Source organism: Nylanderia fulva, unplaced genomic scaffold, assembly GCF_048542155.1.
Source record: "Nylanderia fulva isolate GAGA-0341 unplaced genomic scaffold, ASM4854215v1 Scaffold27, whole genome shotgun sequence".
NCBI lineage: Eukaryota > Metazoa > Arthropoda > Insecta > Hymenoptera > Formicidae > Nylanderia > Nylanderia fulva.
The window spans coordinates 2,497,458-2,516,145 of record NW_028190336.1 but is presented as its reverse complement, the minus strand read 5'-3'; the positions used below and the strand labels follow the sequence as shown (position 1 = coordinate 2,516,145).

Here is an 18,688-nt window from a genome sequence, read left to right as displayed (position 1 = left end):
AGTGGATAGGAAGAAAGAAGAAACTATATTTCAAGCTTAATTCATGCAAATTTTCAACACCAAAGATCTCGATTCGAATACATTTCCGTGTCTCTCGGTGTTAGAAAATTATAAAATAGAGCCATTCGATCGATTCATTCGGCATTTGATCGTCTCCTCCTTTTTAATCACCCAGATACGTCGAGAAACTAGAAAAACAGCTACAAAGAATAGCGGGGGATGAATTTTTCGCTAAAGAACAAGTTGAAAGATTCAACCCGGTGAGTGGATAGGAAGAAAGAAGGAACTATATTTCAAGCTTAATTCATGCAAATTTTCCAACACCAAAAATCTTGATTCGAATACATTTCCGTGTCTCTCGGTGGTTAGAAAATTATAAAATAAAGCCACTCGATCGATTCATTCGGCATTTGATCGTCTCCTCCTTTTTAATCACCCAGATACGTCGAGAAACTAGAAAAACAGCTACAAAGAATAGCGGGGGATGAATTTTTTGCTAAAGAACAAGTTGAAAGATTCAACCTGGTGAGTGGATAGGAAGAAAGAAGAAACTATATTTCAAGCTTAATTCATGCAAATTTTCAACACCAAAGATCTCGATTCGAATACATTTCCGTGTCTCTCGGTGTTAGAAAATTATAAAATAGAGCCATTCGATCGATTCATTCGGCATTTGATCGTCTCCTCCTTTTTAATCACCCAGATACGTCGAGAAACTAGAAAAACAGCTACAAAGAATAGCGGGGGATGAATTTTTCGCTAAAGAACAAGTTGAAAGATTCAACCCGGTGAGTGGATAGGAAGAAAGAAGGAACTATATTTCAAGCTTAATTCATGCAAATTTTCAACACCAAAGATCTCGATTCGAATACATTTCCGTGTCTCTCGGTGTTAGAAAATTATAAAATAGAGCCACTCGATCGATTCATTCGGCATTTGATCGTCTCCTCCTTTTTACTCACCCAGATACGTCGAGAAACTAGAAAAACAGCTACAAAAAATAGCGGGGGATGAATTTTTCGCTAAAGAACAAGTTGAAAGATTCAACCCGGTGAGTGGATAGGAAGAAAGAAGGAACGAAAGAACGAGAGCAGGTGCTACGTACGCGACATATCCTGTATATCGGATGCGCTCGGTGAAAACACTTGGGTGTAAAAACAGAGTTAGCGGCGTAATCCGGTCGCCACCATCCCCGTCGTCGTCGTTCTTCTCCCTTTGCTCTTTCGCGAGGAGAGAAGGCCGTTGATGGGGTGTACCAAGAGAGAGAGAGAGAACGGGCCGCGCGCGCGGCTCTCTTCCTGTCTTAGTGGTGTGGCGTTACCATGGTAACAGACTGTAAGCCGCTTAACCCTCTCGCCCCTCTTCCCCCTTGCCCCTAGTCTCCTCCTCTTTCGAACCCGACGGAATCCTCGTGGCATCGAGTCAACCCAACCCGCAGTGATACTCGTGGCAGAACGGGTGGTAGTAAATGTCGTTTTCCCCTCTTCGCCGTGTGCACCCTCTCTCGTCAGCCACCTTCTCTCCCCTTTCTCTTCTCTTCTCTGCGACCAGGGTGCACGTTTTCGCACCCTTGTCGGTAACGAGCGGGCGAGAAGTCCCTCGATTCGACGGAGAAGATATCTGTCACCGAGCGGATCGCTCCTGAAGGACGTATCCGAACTGAGAGAGAGGAGGGATAACGATGATTAGCGCGATGGGATATCGTGAGAAAGACTGTGGAAGTGAACTAGCCGCGTCCTTAATCTCAATCCCGACCCTGTACGAGAAAGACTCGCGGTCGCGAGTTTCGGCGACGAAATGTGCGAGCGGACGCGACAGCTCGTAGTTTATTCAAATCAGAGGAAGGGTGAGATGCTACGCGAACGAAGAAACACCGAGCGAGAGTCTGCGAGAACAAAGGAGAGAATGGCGAGAGAGATATTCCGTTCTGCTAAAACGAGAGCGTTTCCTCGCGAGGCGGACGAACCTTTTCATTGCTGCTAATGTTGCGGGGAAAAAATCGATGACGGATGTCTTTTTGTCTTTGCATTTAACGATCAGCCTGACACTTTTTCCAAGCGCAACGTGGAAATCGAACGACGAGGAATGAACAATACAAGCGGAAAAGAAGTTCGATAGTGGATAGTTTGCGGGTGGAAAAAATATAGTGGAGAAGAAAGAAATGCAAAGATGGGAAACGGGAAGAATGATAGAACTTGTAACAACGTAAGGATATTTGCACTCGGCTGATGAAGAATTCAATAACAGACTATTTGCTCGTCATCCGGAATTATCTCTTTGTTATTCTCTCTGTAGTTTTAATTAATTACTAAATTATCGAATTTATTTCAATTTTTATCATCGAGACAATGCGGTCTTTCATATTTCGCCAAATACTTTCTAGAATTTCTTTGGGAAATGAAATTATCGATTTTGAAAGAAACCTTGTTAGAAAAAAGATGATTGAAAAGAAGGAGTAAACTTACATATAGATCAAATGTCAAATGAGCGATTTTTAATTGAATCGGTTGTTTGAAAAATTTGACGAGCTATCAAAAGCAAAGGTAAATTTAAATTTACTGTTCTGAAATTTAAAACAATTATTTAAGAGAGAAATTGAGAGATATCAAAAAAATTGAACGTACGTAAAACGAAAAGGTTCTAAATCAAACTGTTTATTTTATTTGAAAAAAAAAAAATATCTTGATATTTTACAACTGTTAATATTATTGTAAATTCACTGTTGTCGCGTCTAGATGATTTTGATTACCCTATCAACTTTATTTAACTTTGTGGCACAACAACCGGATGTCATAGCGCAAGATTGTAACTTTATATGCAGTATTGTTTATATGCAACGCAATGTCATGCTAGAAGCATAGAAAACAATGTCATGAAAATGCAATATATTCTGAAACGCATCACATTGGTGTCAAGAATGATGCCCTATAACACTGTTTAATTAAACCACAAAGTTGCTCGTGGCATATTTTTACATAATAAAAGGGGTACGGATCAAATTAAGCATCCGCAATACTGCATCCGCTAATTGAAAAATGTAATTAATAATGCGCATTAAATAATACGGAATGAATTTTTTAATTATATCGTTCTTATTATAGCACCCTGAAAAAAATTTTTTTTTTTAATATATTTCTCTTCCGTTTTCTATTTAAAAGTTCTTTTATATTAATACTTCAGACTTTATTTGCACTTTACAATATTTTTTTTACTACGGTTTAAGTTACGGCTGAAGTTGAAGCTTAATTGATTAAGTTAAAGCTTAAATTATAGTTTAATATCCCTTTTCTTGCCGCGTATCTTTGCAATAAAATCAAAATTCTTTACTTTGCTTATTAGTATGCGACACGTATATATTTTTGTGAAAGCTTCAACGTACAATTTATAATGATGTCCGAATTAAAGTTATTTTTTATCTTGTCGATTATCCGATTCGCCTTATCGTAAACAGCAATTAATTATTATTTGTCTAATTAACGAATGTCGATTTGCAACGGTCAACGATTTTATTTTATTATCCGACTCGTTCGACGCTTTTCACCGTAAATCCTAATTATTGTTGCCATTACCTCGACGAAACGCGCATCGCGTTTTACCACTCATCACTTCCGCTGTAAAGTCAGAAATTCGAGAAAATAAATCGTATCGATCGTTCGATGAAGCTACTTTGTTGATGATAGTTTCCTTATTACGGTCGGCAATCTCTGCTAAATCAAGTTAATAGCAAATTGGCTAATCTCTGATTATTTAAATTCTCTGTCCCCTCTTATTTTCATCTTCTTACACCATCACGTTAACTGTCGCTTCAATGTCTTGTCATGCAACTTTTTCGTAAGCGAGATCACGAAAAATTGGCTAATTGTGCTAACTAGGTTGTTATTCGAACAAAAGTGAATAATTTGTTAGATTTTTGGAAATTTAAACGTTAATAAAAATTGTAGGTTTTTGAAATCGATCTATACCATGTGAGTCCAAGAGAGAATATCCATGGTTTTATATATCACTGCTTTTACGTGCCATACACACTCCTTGATACTTACTCCCTTTCTTGTCTACCTTTCGCCGCCCGACTCGCAATTAATCTCCCACGAAGTCGATCATGCTCGGCCGACCTCCCTGGCGGGTCACGTCAACACGAGCACGACCTCCGACCCTGCGAGGAATTATGAGGCACGCTCGTTACCGAGCACGAGAAAGAGAATGCACGTGTGTAGAGACGACGGGATCGCTCGTTAATCTTCGCTCGATAACGCCTCTTTCAAGACGAACGTATGAAACACGTTATCCAAAGTTTGTTATCGAACTACGTATGCGAGAGCCTTGTGGCGACATTATATATATTTTATTTTATATATATATATATATATATATATATATATATATATATATGTATAGAACCTATATAAATGACATCCGAGTTAATTGAATTTTCGTTCAGGTTAATAAGACACAAGTGTTGCGACATTTTTGAAAAAATCTTTACTGATGAAATCATGTTCAAAAGTAACCGACTTACCATGGGCCATGTCGACAATCAAAGCCAAGAGAACATAACATCATCCGTACATTTAAAGTTGAATTATGCGCGAGCGAATAATTTCACACGGACGCTGACCTCTTCCGTTCTCTTTCTCAGGTATGCAGCCTGCCAGCACCAAAGCTCAGCCAACCTCGATTGGCAAGTCCCACCGACCTAGTTCCGGTGTACTACCTCAGGGTCACACCCCGGGACCTGGACCGGGCGGGCAGCAGAATAGCAGGAGCTTCGCTGCCGCCTTGAGGAACCTGGCCAAGCAGGCGGGCCCTGCACCTCAAGAAGAGGAACCCCGTGCCAGTCCGAAGAACCGGGCGCCACCGCCTTTGGTCAGAGGTCCTTCTCCTGCTAAGGTGAGTAATTGTCCCACACATGTCTACTTTATTCTTGTCTCGGCCTCTTTCGTTTTCGGCGCAGAAGTGCATCCGCTTTTAAACGCGAACAATGGCACCCTCCGTCCCATCATCGGAATAATAAGCGAGTGCTTAGGTACATAGATAGAGAACGTGGTTGAGAAAAATCGTTGACATCGGTCGTTTCCGTCTTTAATTTTGCGACGTGAATAACATGGACTTCTTTTTATACAAGGTGGTTGGGTCGATGAAGAATGTAAATAAATGTAGAGTTCAACCGAGAAAGAGAAGAGGTGCATATGTTTGCGCCTTTATCGGATCTTTTTCAATTTATTGCTGCTAATGAGATGTGATTTATTTTATAATAAGCGATATATATGTGATATTTTTTAATATCGTGTGCCTTTTGTAACTCATATTAGAAATTACATAAGGAAAAAATATTTCAGAATGTATTCAGATAAAATACTTTTGGATTATTTAAAATGAGAGAAAAATTGAAGTAGAAACGTAGTCTAATTTGTGGATTCAATCTCTGAAATTAAGATTCCGGTAGATGAGTTCTCGTTCAATTTTTACGATGAAAAGGAAAGCGAGAGAAAGCGTGTGAGTTGTAAGACATCTCGTATATAATATTATGCGATCCGTTTCGAGTTCGCACGATTTTAAAGAATAATTGCTGAGAATTAACGTGTCATCGTCAAAAGCGAAAGTGCCGAGGCGGGATTAAGTTACTGATGGCAAACGGCGCGGAAAGAAAAGAGAATGTTTTGGAAGGCATGCGAATCAAACGGCTTCGCAAAATTGCGGAGTGTCAAAGGCTCAAAGGTAGATCGAAAATGCAGCCAATCTCGGTAACGAAATGAAAAAGGTGCTTACTCTGGCGGAAAGCGAATAAGGTAGCTCAATCCTGATAATCGGAGAGATCAAAGACCCTTTTTCTTACTCTCGATTGTATCGTCGACGCTATTGCATTGCAAATGTGAGACTTCTCTAACAATAAGTTTGACATTTTTATTGACGATCTGAATTAAATATCCCAATTAAACGATAAATTTATTTATATTTTTATTTAAAACGCTAAATAAAATTTGTTTGCATATATTTATATTTTTCATTATAACGAAAAAATAAGACCATGAAAGTAATCGAGTGACACAACGTTATTAAACTTGAAAATCTTAAGAAATCTGACAGATTGATCTTTTTACGGTGGTTAATGTTTTATCCGCATTGATGAATTTTTTTGCCTCCTCATCTTGTACGCACGTTCTTCTTACCAATTTATACGGCGTAGTCATCCGAGCGGCAACTCATTGCCGGTTCAGTGCACGAATGCGTTACAACGCCCGGCAATAAACTGCGAAACCGCTCGTAACGTCTAAGTGGCGGAAGATACTATAAGTTGAAGAAAATTTCAGGTCATTTACATTGCTCCGCGCCTTCCAGGAAATCGTCTTGAAAACATTAACTCTAGACCTGTCCTACTTTAGATTACGAATTTTTATCCCCACGAATTTATATTTAACTCAACTGTAACTCGATGATACGTGAAACATAAATGATTCGACATCTTTAAAAATATAATTACGAGAAAATGCCCTAATTAAACATATTCTATTTATCATAAATTGATCAATTGATGGAATAAAAAATACCATCCTGTTTATTTATCGCATTAACTGAAAAAAAATATCGTTAAATTTGTTTTTACAGGAACGATCGACGCACGAACGAAGACCCGAGGAGATTCCCTCCTTGTACACGACAACTGCCAGACCCGTTGAAACCAGCAAGCACAGTGTAACTGCCGCGGCTTCCGAATTACTGGCCCGTTCCGGTTTTCAGCCGTACCGGCCCGAGCATCATCCGGCCCATCCACCGGCATTTGCCTTGGATCCCGCGACCTATAGCGCCTATCATCCCAGTCTCTATCCACCGCCGCATCTGCAGCACGCTTACAGGTAAGCAGTGACGTTATTTCGATCTTGACATTTCCAAGAGAAATGAGCAAAAACTTCATACCAGATGCTTTTTTTATTGCTACTTTTTAAACATATTTTTTATTTGCATTTATCGAAGAGTTAATTATAAATTCTAATAGATTTTGTTCTCTTTTTAATTTCAGATTAGAGGAACAGATATACCTGGAACGCTGCGGAATGATAAGACCGCCGTTGTTTGCTGGACTGCCGTCGTATCCTCTATACGGATTAAGATACAGTCCAGACATGCTTCCTCCGCCGCCCGCTTCGCTGGGCCTTATGTCTCCCGTGATGCACGAACGGTAAGTAAAAACTTCAGAAAAAGAGAGGGAAACGGAGAAAAGGGATGAGAGGGAGAAAGATTCTCCTCAACGAGCAATGAGAAATGCCGATTTTCTTTATTAATCACGATACGATTTTCTGATTTTTCAGACTGAAACTGGAGGAGGAACATAGACTGCGACAAGCACGGGAGCAGGTTGCGTTGCGAGAGGAGGAGGAAAGGAGAAGAGCAGCGAGAAGTTCTGCTCCCGCTCCAGTACCCGCACCTGCACCTGCATCCGCCGATACTGCAGGTGAGCGAGTCGCTCCACCCCCCACTGCCTTTCATTAAAAAAAAAAAAAAAAAGAAAAAAAAAGAAAAAGAAAGCGTCGATCAAAGCGCGATCGTTCGTTAAGAAGGCGCGCAAGCTCTTTCTTCATTTCCTTCTTCCTTTCTTTTTTCCCCCGCTGCGAAATTTTTTTTTTTTTTGCGGCGGCATTGTCGTGATATATCGTGCGAACTGTCAAGTTTTTCTCATTCGGCCATACCCAGTTTATAAGCTTACATCTTGATGAAACGGTGTTGACGAAAACGCTATGCTGAATCGACGATATCTGCATTCGCGTTACTGCCTCGCGCATGTTGTTTCGTGTAATTTTAGCCCCGAGATCTCTGAATTCGCCAAGCGAGATTGTACTCTCAGCGGCGGTTTGCGTCGTTGATTCGACGTTTGAACGACCTGTACTGCGAGCCAAAGTTCTTCAAAGTAGATAGACGGACTGGCGGCGCGAGCGAGGAGAAGTTGTAGAAATTATAACTGTGACCCAGTGAGAGAGAATTTGAAAAGAAAGAACAAACAACATACTACGCTTCTAATTTTAATCTAGATTTAACAAGAGTCACATATAGTTTTACTCGTTTCTTACGAAAATAGTTGATATCTTTTAGATAAGCACACAATTTGATGCCCGAGCAGGTCTAAAGATTGGGACAAAGTAATACACTGCCAGCGAATGTTGAACGTTAAATAACGAATGCGAATTTTTCGAAGAATGTGTGCGAACAAATGCGAGTAAAACGTTATATGAACGGTTCGCTCGTAGGGCAGTGCATAAAGAAAAAATTCAAATAAACTTAATTTCGCATTCGTTTTATGTTTCTTGTCGTTCGCTTGGTATATATCTTTAACACAATATTGCTCTTCGGCTGGATATTCACCGAATTGTCAAAAAGTGGGCTTAGCGGCAAAAAATATTTACCCATTCTAGTTTTGATCTAGGATACGAACAAATTACAATCCAATTTTTCCGAGACCCGATTTAGCTGTTTTCTTTTATCTAATTATCGAACCGAAGGCAGACTTATCCGCTGCTGTCGTCTTTTGTTAATGTCACTATTCAGCAAATAAGTCGGCCTTCGGTCGACCTTCACCTGTTATGTATACGACGTTCTTCGCATAGATATTTCAAATTGTTTTCTGTAGTATTCAAATGTGAAACTACACACTCTCTTAGTGTATGACGACAGGTTGGTTATATAGTTGATTGATTTTTGTAGTTGATAATACAGCGAAACTTAAACATAAGAGTGCACGCCTTTAAAGGAAAAGGGCTAGCTTTTTGTTGAGTTTTATATAAAAAAAAAAAAAAGTAAAACAATTTATGAGATACAGGATATTCTCATGGTATGACTAACCAATTATACAATACATCTTGTATATGCATGGAGATGACTACTGTTATATACGATAAATAATTCTTTTTAGAGATTATTTTTAATTTTCTTTCGACAAGTTTTTTTTTTCTTTATATATTCTGTTTATTGTTAAGATATAAGTGAAATATCAATATACGTGCATTAACATTCTATGATTTGAAAAATTTATTTTAATTTATTAGTGTTTATTAGGTGTTATAAATTACAGTTTTTATTTACTAGAGTTGTTAAATTATTACAAAATATGTTTTCGATAATTATTACATATGACGGATATATTACACGCGTTTGAATGTTTCTATAATTTCAAGGCGTGGACTTTTAGGTAGGTGTTCATGCGTAAATCTGCAATTTAATGGACTGTAATGATTTAAGTATCGAATGTTTTTTTTTTTTTCGTCAGGCGCAATGCACTCTTGCGTTAGTTCCCGCAACTGTTTTAGAAATTTTGCAATTAACCAATTAATGTCAACATAGTTTCCCTTAATTGTATAGTAAACATGTTGCTCCTCATACTCTGACTGAATCAAGCGATGTATATATAAACTTTATTATACATGTTCTTTTATCAAAATTATACCATTTTTATATAATTTATTATGTAAACATGTATATTTGGACTATAAATGAAAATAAAACTTGCAAGAAATGTGATTGAAATTCTAATGGACTTGAAATTCTCTTGACCCTCGAATCATTTTCTGAAACAGTTTTGGGGAAGATTCGGTAGATTCATAGTCCGATTATTTGAATATCCATTTTATTGCGGTTATTATCATGACGAAAAGTACGCGCTTGCTACTGTTAACACTAGAGCAACGGTGATAGCGATATTGCCCCGTTAGTTTAGAGAGATAATTGGTTTTCTTCATTTTATTTTACTTTTTCGTTTAGCTTTATTGAAAATATATAACAGTAATCATCCCCAATACTTCTAAGCGAATATATTAAGTATCTTCTTATAGGGGGCTGGAATAATTAAACGAAGGCAAGGTAAGTTGGAATAGATAGACCAATACGGGAATAAATTCGTAAAATTTTGTTATATCGTCATCATTATATACGTATGTATGTTAATTGCGTAAGTTGTTCTAATTTATTAAACAATTGATTGAAGATGCTATTGAGAGCCGATCTAATTCAATTAGCGTGTAGTGTAATTTGTACGTTATGAAATCCATATAATTGAGACCACAAGATAATTATAAAAATTTTCTTAACTCTTCTCCTCGCGCGCGAGCTTGTCTCAAAATTTGACGGGGCATCTAAATGTAGTGCTAATGCAATTATCTTTTACATTTTAATATGCACTGGAAATATCCAAGAAATATTTATGTAATTATAGAAAATGATAAAAATTGGCTATAGCAATATGTTACGTTTTCTTTATTCAAGAAATAATTCTTACATCTTTCTTAGACTTGTTTCAAAAAGTCTAAGATTGTATTTTTATAAATGAAAATAAATCTTATATAGAATACGTTTGAAATAAAAAAGAAAATCGCAACATATCGCTATGGCCAAGATTTTTTTACTGTAGAGTGGAAGATCACCAAGCACTGTGTTCGGGATTTGTTCCAGCTAGGAAGCCGACCATAACGGCTCAGATGCATAGCGAGCGGGACCGAGAACGCGAGAGTAGAGAACGACAAAGCAGTAGCAGCGGTGGTGGTGGTAGTGGTGCTAACAATAGCAACAGCGGAAGCAATGTTAACAACAGCACTGGTAACAGCAGTGGCAACAACACTAGTAACACCAGCAACGTCAATAGCAACGGATCCGCCGTCGCCATCGGCAGCAGTCATCACCAATCTCGAAAAGAGGAGCAACAATCCGCCGCTCAGCCAGTTGTCCCACCACCGCCAGCGCCTTCCGATCCAACGACAGCAGCATCAGCAGCCACCATCTATCATTCTCGCCTACCATCTTTCCCAAGTTCAGCTACACCCATCGGACCATCCTTGGGTTCCACTTCCATATGTTCCGTGAGCTCTGCGTCTATTCCACCCTCTTTGGGTTCCACTTTACCCACTTTGAACCTCGGACCGCCGCCACCTCCGACAGCTATAAGCTCGGCCCCGATCGGTCCACCGCCGATGCCCTCCATCCCGTCTTTGACGCCGGGTGTGATAGGACCACCGCCGCTATCTCTAGGCATATCTCTTACGCCTATTATTTCCATTCCCTCTCTTCACTTACCCCCCGTGCCGTCGAGTACCATTCATTCTAGTCAACACGCAGCCACGATAATGAGCAGCGCGACTACTACAGTCACCAGTTCCATTTATCATCAGCAACAGCAGCAACATCAACCACAACAACCATCTTCATCGCAACAGCATCAACAGCGTGCGAATAGCACGAGCAGTACGACGATTGCGAGTTCTCTGTCCAACGCGATGACGACACATGTCGCCCCGACATTGTCGTCAAATTCTTTGTTAAACACGTTGAATCACATAGGCCGCAAGTCTCCCCCGCTATCCCATGGCGTTCATAGTGTGCCGAGAAACAAGGAATCATTGTCAACGATCACGACAACGGCGGGGACATTGCCCACGACGACAGTCGTAACTACTACGACGATGAATACCGTAACAACCTCGCAACCGGCTTTTGTCAGACCCTTCGAGGATTCGTTTCGCTCCTCCTCGACGAAAACACAGCAGAGGCCACCCATAATGAATAGTCACAATCATAGTATAGTGAATCAGATCGGTCATCACGAGTCGTCTTTGAAGTCTTCATCGATGACGCCTATTACATCTCAAGTTGTGGGTAATCAAGTGATACAGGAGAATAATTCCTCAACAATGGACAGCAAGTCTATAAGCAGTCAGCAAGCGTTCTCCCAACCGATCCCGTATCCACCACCGCAACAACAGTACCATCATCCGCATATATCTGTCTCTCATGTGCCAAGTCTCTATAAATCGTCGCACTTTTCGTCGTCATCGTCATCGTCTTCGTCGCCGCATCAACAACAACAACAACAACATCACTCTCAGTCCAAGCTCAATGTATCAATGGTAAATACCAGCAACAATAATCACGGCAGCAGCGGAACGAGTGTCGTGACTAATTCGAATGGCACAAAACAGCAGAACGTGCATCTCAGTGTCAGCGAGTCTCATCAGACGATGACGGCAAATCAACGAAACGAGAGTATTACCAATAACTGCGTTTCCAATGAAAAAGCAACGAACAATAACACTTTCAGCGTTAATAATCAAGTCACTAACAGTAGTAAAATTGCGAATCACACGAGTGCGCATCATAAAAATAACGCGGATGTCGCAGTTAAGGATAACAAAGTGAACGCAGATGAGAAGAGCGTGAGCGAAAGTCCGATCAGGCAGCCGCAGTCGTCGAATCAGAATCACGTCGCGACAAATTCGCTCCAGGAAAAAACCTCGATCTCTCATCTACCTTTCGAACAGCAAGAAAAGGGCTTGCCGCCCTTTCACCCGGTCAACTACACTGTCGGCGAAAAGGAGTGCAAAAATGAAATTAATTGTAATAAGACGCAATGCGATCAAAACAATGTCTTGTCCACATTACCGTTTCAATCGAATTTTAAGTTTAGCATAAATGACATTGCGCAAAAGCCTATGGATACGACGCAGCTGATGCAGAGTATCAAGTCTGAGGAAGTGCTGCGCACTTGTCAGAACGTTTCCAACGTGCTTCTGCAAATCCCGAAATATCAGGAGAAACTTCTGAATTTCTCGACAAGCAACAACGAACTGAAAACGACCGCGTTTTGCTTTACCGACAAGTGCAATAATTTAACTGAGATTTCCGTGAAGTGTGAACCAGCGGTGCTGAACGTACCTGACCTCAGCAAGGCCTTAGTGGCCAAGCAGGATGTAATCACCAGCGAAAAGTCCTTCCTGGTGCCTGAAATGCAGAAGGAACTGACATCATCTCTTGATCTGGCCGAGAAGAGACGTAAGCGGAGGAGGGAAAAGAACACGAGCGTAACATGTAGCTCCGACTCGGAGGGCGAGGAGGAAACCAAAGACGTGGATCTTTGGATTACGAAAGGTCCACCGGCTAAACTACAATATTCGGAAGATAAATTGACCTTCTTAGCCATGTTTGGATTGACTACGCTGACTATTAGGAACGGTAAGAGGATAATAGGATGCTAATGCTTTTTTACATTTTGATTCGCTAAACTAAAATTGTCGTTATTTTTTTGCAGAAATAGAATTGTGCAAAGTTGAGAAAAGGTATAAATTGAATCCTGATCCACCAGAACTACCTCTGGAAGTAGAGCCTGTAATAGAGTCCGTTTTACCGATTCCACGTGACCATCCAGATGTTTTACTTCACGCGCCAGATTTCGAACCGAAAGTTGGCTTTCTCAAGACTATAGGCCTCGATGTTATGCCTCCGAATAAAAGAGACGGTAAATAATATATGATTAATTAAACGTTGATAATTTTATAGATATAAAATGTAATAACATTTTTATCTTTGTCGTATGATTGATTATAATATGCAGAATTCTACATATATAATAATAATGAAATTTATATTATATATATATAATCATATAATAAGCAATTATTAATCAATTGCAATTTTCAATTTCAGAGGCAGAAGTGACATGGCAGTACGTTTTAGCAGATCGCAAGAAACGGAAAAGCGCCAACTCCGTTACTGCCTACTGTGAAAGAATCGCCAAAGTTTACTCTAAGACTCCTCCAGCTTTACCAAAACCACCTCAAAAAATGCGTCTTCTGGACAGAATTAAAGTAAAACCAACCTCGGAACGTCCACCACCGCTACCACCCTTAGTTCCGAATATAGTTCCGATGTATTATCCTACTTTACCCATGCCTGGTGAAAATGGTGTAAAACAACATTGTAAAACTATAGACATCAGCGAGAGTACAGACGAAATAGGTGAAAGGAAAGAGAAACCAAGATGGACTGGAATCGAGGATATTATGTTTGCTTATAAGGAATATCTAAAAGGTAAATTTTATATTATACACACACACGCGCGCGCGCGCGATATTTATATGATATAACGTAATAATGTTTTTTGCATATATTTTCAGAAAAGGCACTAGAGAGAAAAATTCTGACGAGTGAAACATCAAAACTGATAGCACAGTACAACAGTTTGCATTCCGAAGCTGTTCAATTAGAACAGAAAATCTATGAACTCTTGTCCGCCAGAACAGCTCTTGATTCCGAGAGGCGAATGCTCAGCGACAAAATCGAGAGGATCAACGCACTTGTTAGGAATCTTAGATAGCGTTACGTAACGCACAACACGGAAACTCATTCATCTGTGATATTATCAGCGGGTTAAGGGCCGTTAGCGCGTAACACGCACTACTAAACGTAACACGTAGATAAGTAATGGTTAAGGAAAAACTCTTGAGTGACCAAATGTACAGCGTAATTATTCATATTATTTTACGGATTTTATTATATAGTATCCTTTTAGTATCATCGGCGATTGATCGTATCGGGAAAGCGGAAAGCTTCGGCTGGTTCGCAGGAACCAACGATTGCATTCGGTTAAGAACGTTACTAATTGATAAATATTATTTTTGCGCACACCGTCAAATTTTGGCGGGCGCACCGATCATAAATATAAAGTCATATCAATCGTACGAGGATATGTATAAAAAGTTAATTGTACAAATCAAATTGTATCCCATCCGCGTGGAAAGACAGTTTTTACGACTGCAAATAAAACGACAAAGGCTTTCTAGTTTCACACAACTAACGGCTCTTATACTCCGAGCATAAATAATTGTAATTTGTGTGTATCATAATATTTTAATGGAGAAGAAATAGACAAATGTATAACTTATTTTATTCAGCGTAATGTGGACCTTTACGTCGAGTACTTGAAAAAAAAAAAAATACAATGATATATCATGCAATTTGTATGTCGACCGATTGATAAAGTTAAATAATGATAAGAAGAGAAGATTACATTATATATAAGATCGACAAATGTGAGGCGAAAGATCGAAGAATGACATCGACTATATCGGACTGGCAGAGTGTCAAGAAATCGCTCGCATCCAATAATGACTATGTCCTTATTTTTTACGTTTAATATAATAGTGCGTATGGTGAAATGAATTTAATCGGTAGAAATCAGATTGTAATCGGTGTATAATTGGGAAGATTGCGAGCAAAAGAAATCGTGAATTTCTGGAAAATGAGAAGGAAAAATTCCAAAAGGAATAGAATATTTTATGCGAGTTTTGATTTAATTTTAAACCAGTATCAACGATACGAGAACTCTAGTCTACAGACATGTTTAGACTATACGAGCAAAATCGCACATTGATACGCGTAAAATCAGAGTAGCAAGCAATCCTTCCTTTTGAATATTCATACTATTTATCGTAATGAGCACGAAGGCCAGTGAAAATATGGAATGGAGCGTTAATAACATGTAACGACACTGCGGTACTTAGGTATAATGTGACTTAATTTTTAAAGAAACAAAAAGAAAAGAAATCTCGTGAGACTTTGCGGAGCACATTCCAGAAAATGTTTATTACCCGATCATCAACATTCCAACACCAGTCATTTCATCAAAACAGTCGGATCTTGAAGACTTGACAAGAGTTGAGTGGCGAATAAAAATTGAAAATAAGAAAATCGATTGTATTATGTATTAATTTTTCTGTTTGCTGTGTCTACATTACATAGCTGCGCTCTATTTTTCACGCAGTGTAATCTTAAAAACTTATTATTGTTCTCTGCTCTCTGAGTGCATCATGTCGATACAAATAGAAATACCATTCGCTCGCATGTTGTGCGCGATAAGACTATCATTTATAATTCCGCCGTTTTGTTCATTGAGTGCCTAACATTTCTCCTTACATTTGTACATACCATTATTTTTATGTATTATGTAACAAAGAGAGACCGCGCCGGTCTCAGTCAACAAGCCAGAACAAGAGCCTAGGAGTAAATTGTTGAAAACATGAATTTACGGAGTGTTTTTTCTATATTCTCCACACCATTCAAGTACTTACCTAAATAATCCAATCTTCAAGTAAATAAATCCTATATATTCTTAAAAATTTTACATTTTTGTATTTGAAATTGTGTTTTTATTTTTGTGTTTCATGGATCATTTATATAGATATGAAATTTTTTTAAATTATTTTAATACGATATCTTTTTAACAATATATTTCTGTCAAAAAATATTTAATAGTCATTGTAAATTCAACGTGTATTGAATTGATGCAATATTGCAAGTAAAAAATTTTGGATTAAAGATATTTTAGAAAATATTAAATTATTATTTCCGCTATTATATACACTGTTAATTATGTTCTTTTGATATTTTATTAAATTTACGAAAATTGAAACTTTAGTTTACAAAGGGTTGATTAATTAATTAATATTTCTATCCCTTCATGACTGTTACAAATTGCAAATGCCAAATACAAATTAAATGTAAGTATCCATCAATTAATACTTTTACAATTTTGATTTTTGTACAAAGCAAAATATTCAAAATAATTTTTAAAAATTAATCAAGTGCAACTGATTTTTTATTTGTTACTTTGATCTGTATTTAAATAGATATTTAATATAGATTAACAAAGATTGTATGATTACTGGAAAGTTTTTTAAAAAACATGAATAAAAATCTTCAATTTTTCTATATAAATAATGCAATACACTCACCGATACGCAACAGCGGAGTTTTATAATACGAAGCAATAGTCTATAACATAAAAAATACAAATTATATATATACAAAGTAGTTTTCACAATAATTAATATTTGAAAAAATCAATAGTGCGTTATATTAAACTTTTATTCGTATATTAAAATATATTTAATAAAATTACGTCATAAAAATTATTAAACTTTTTAACTATTTTTTTAAATCTAAATTTATATAAAATATAATATTATAAAATTTAATTTTTAAAAAGTAAATTAAGTTATAAATTGTAAAAACAATATTAAAATTATATACATACAATATATACAAATTATATATAATTTCTTTATAAAATATTCAAATAATTTATTTATATATTTATATAATATTTATATGTATAGTTTTAATTATAATATAATCTGCTCACCACGTGTGGCAGCTCTTTCTTGTTTATTCATACTTGTAGTGTCTTTTTAGCACTTACACAACACACACTCGCGAAAATACAATCATGCGCGCACATTAATTAATAAAATAAAATAATTGCACGACAATTTGAGCGACACTCCTGACGTTAATCCGATATTATATATACGGTATTTCCGATTTTAATCGCGCGATATACTTTGTGCAGAACTCTCGACATTAATTGTACATAACTTATTTTCATACTTCGGCACTCCCGCTTTTAATCCTACGCATATTTTATGCGTTTTTTTTAATTAAATGATTTTAATTCGCGTATTTGAAAGAACACGACAATCATAATTACGAAGCTACGGTGCGATGCACTGAATGCACGTTTAGGCGGGATGTAGTCGCAATGATGCCAACTAACACAAAATACGCGGGAAGTCGCCGCAATGAGGCCAACTCTCTAATTTGAAATTATCAGTCTCGCGATTAATCGATCATTAAAAAGATCGATTAACATAGAGCGCTGTCCCGGTTTAAAAAAAAAACTGTTCTGAAGTAAGAGAAAAATATTTCTTTTTTTTTAATGATCGATCAAAATATTTATTTATTTATTTATAAACAGGAAAGAATCCCTTGAATAAATATTGTTCGAAGCGCTTGTCACGTCGAGTAAAGTGCTCTATATTAATCGATCTTTTCAATGATCGATTAATCGCAAATGATTGATAATTTCTAATTAGACAGTTGGCATCACTGCGGCGACATCCCGCCTTTCGTGCTTCGTTCGTCGTGTCGCGCGTATAATTGTAATTGTCGCGTGCTGTTCTCTCAAATATACGTCGCATATAATTAACGCGAGCGCATAAAACATACGTACAGTTAAAAGCGGGAGCGCCGAAGTATGAAATTAAGTTACGGGCGATTAATGTCGGGTTCCGCACAAAGTATATCGCGCGATTAAAATCAGAAGTGGCGTATAGAATCGCGTACAATTAACATCGGAAGTGTTGCTCAAATTGTCGGGTGATTATTTTATTTTGGTAATTAATGCGCGCGCGTGATTCTATTTTCGCAAGCGTGTGTTGTGTAAGTGCCAAAAAGACACGCTATAAGTACGAACAACAGAGGATGAGGAGGTCCGGGAAGGCATCGGGCAACGATGCACTAATCATACAGTAAGCATGCACAGATTATAATTAAAACTAAATTTATATAAATTAATATTATATAAATAATTATATATATATATATATATATATATATATATATATGCATAATGCATATATAATTTATATAAATTATATATAAATTGTTACATAAATTTCTTATTTAAATTGTTATTAAAATAAAGTTGAAAATAAATTAATATTAAGAATAAATTTAAAGTAAAATAAAAAAAAATATAATTTTTGAGAAAAAAGATAAATATGGATGTTAAGGTAATTTATAAAAAAATAAAAAGATATATTAAATTTTATAATTAAGTAAATAATAATAAAAAAAATTATATATGTATGTATGTAATTTTAATATTGTTTATACAATTTATAATCATTTAGTTATTATTTTAAAAAAATTAAGTTTTATTATATCTTATATAAATTTAGATCTAAAAAAATTAATTTAAAAATTTAATAATTTTTATGGCGTAATTTTATTAAATATATTTTTTTATACGAATAAAAGTTTAATTGCATTATTGACTTTTTCAAATATTAATTATTTTGAAAACTATTTTGTATATATATAT

The 18,688-nt window shown here is 37.0% G+C and overlaps 1 protein-coding gene across 1 annotated transcript in view; it reads left to right on the top strand.

Moving 5' to 3' along the window:
• Nucleotides 1-15,828, top strand: part of px (MAP7 domain-containing protein plexus) — an 84,202-nt gene extending 68,374 nt beyond the window's left edge. The window contains exons 9-16 of the mRNA XM_029303533.2: nucleotides 4,637-4,887; nucleotides 6,604-6,851; nucleotides 7,016-7,174; nucleotides 7,305-7,447; nucleotides 10,432-12,981; nucleotides 13,058-13,264; nucleotides 13,453-13,836; nucleotides 13,923-15,828. Coding sequence (XP_029159366.2) covers nucleotides 4,637-4,887; nucleotides 6,604-6,851; nucleotides 7,016-7,174; nucleotides 7,305-7,447; nucleotides 10,432-12,981; nucleotides 13,058-13,264; nucleotides 13,453-13,836; nucleotides 13,923-14,122 — 4,142 coding nt within the window. The 3' untranslated portion in view covers nucleotides 14,123-15,828. The remainder of the gene's footprint in view (nucleotides 1-4,636; nucleotides 4,888-6,603; nucleotides 6,852-7,015; nucleotides 7,175-7,304; nucleotides 7,448-10,431; nucleotides 12,982-13,057; nucleotides 13,265-13,452; nucleotides 13,837-13,922) is intronic.
• The last annotated feature ends 2,860 nt before the right edge of the window (nucleotides 15,829-18,688 follow it).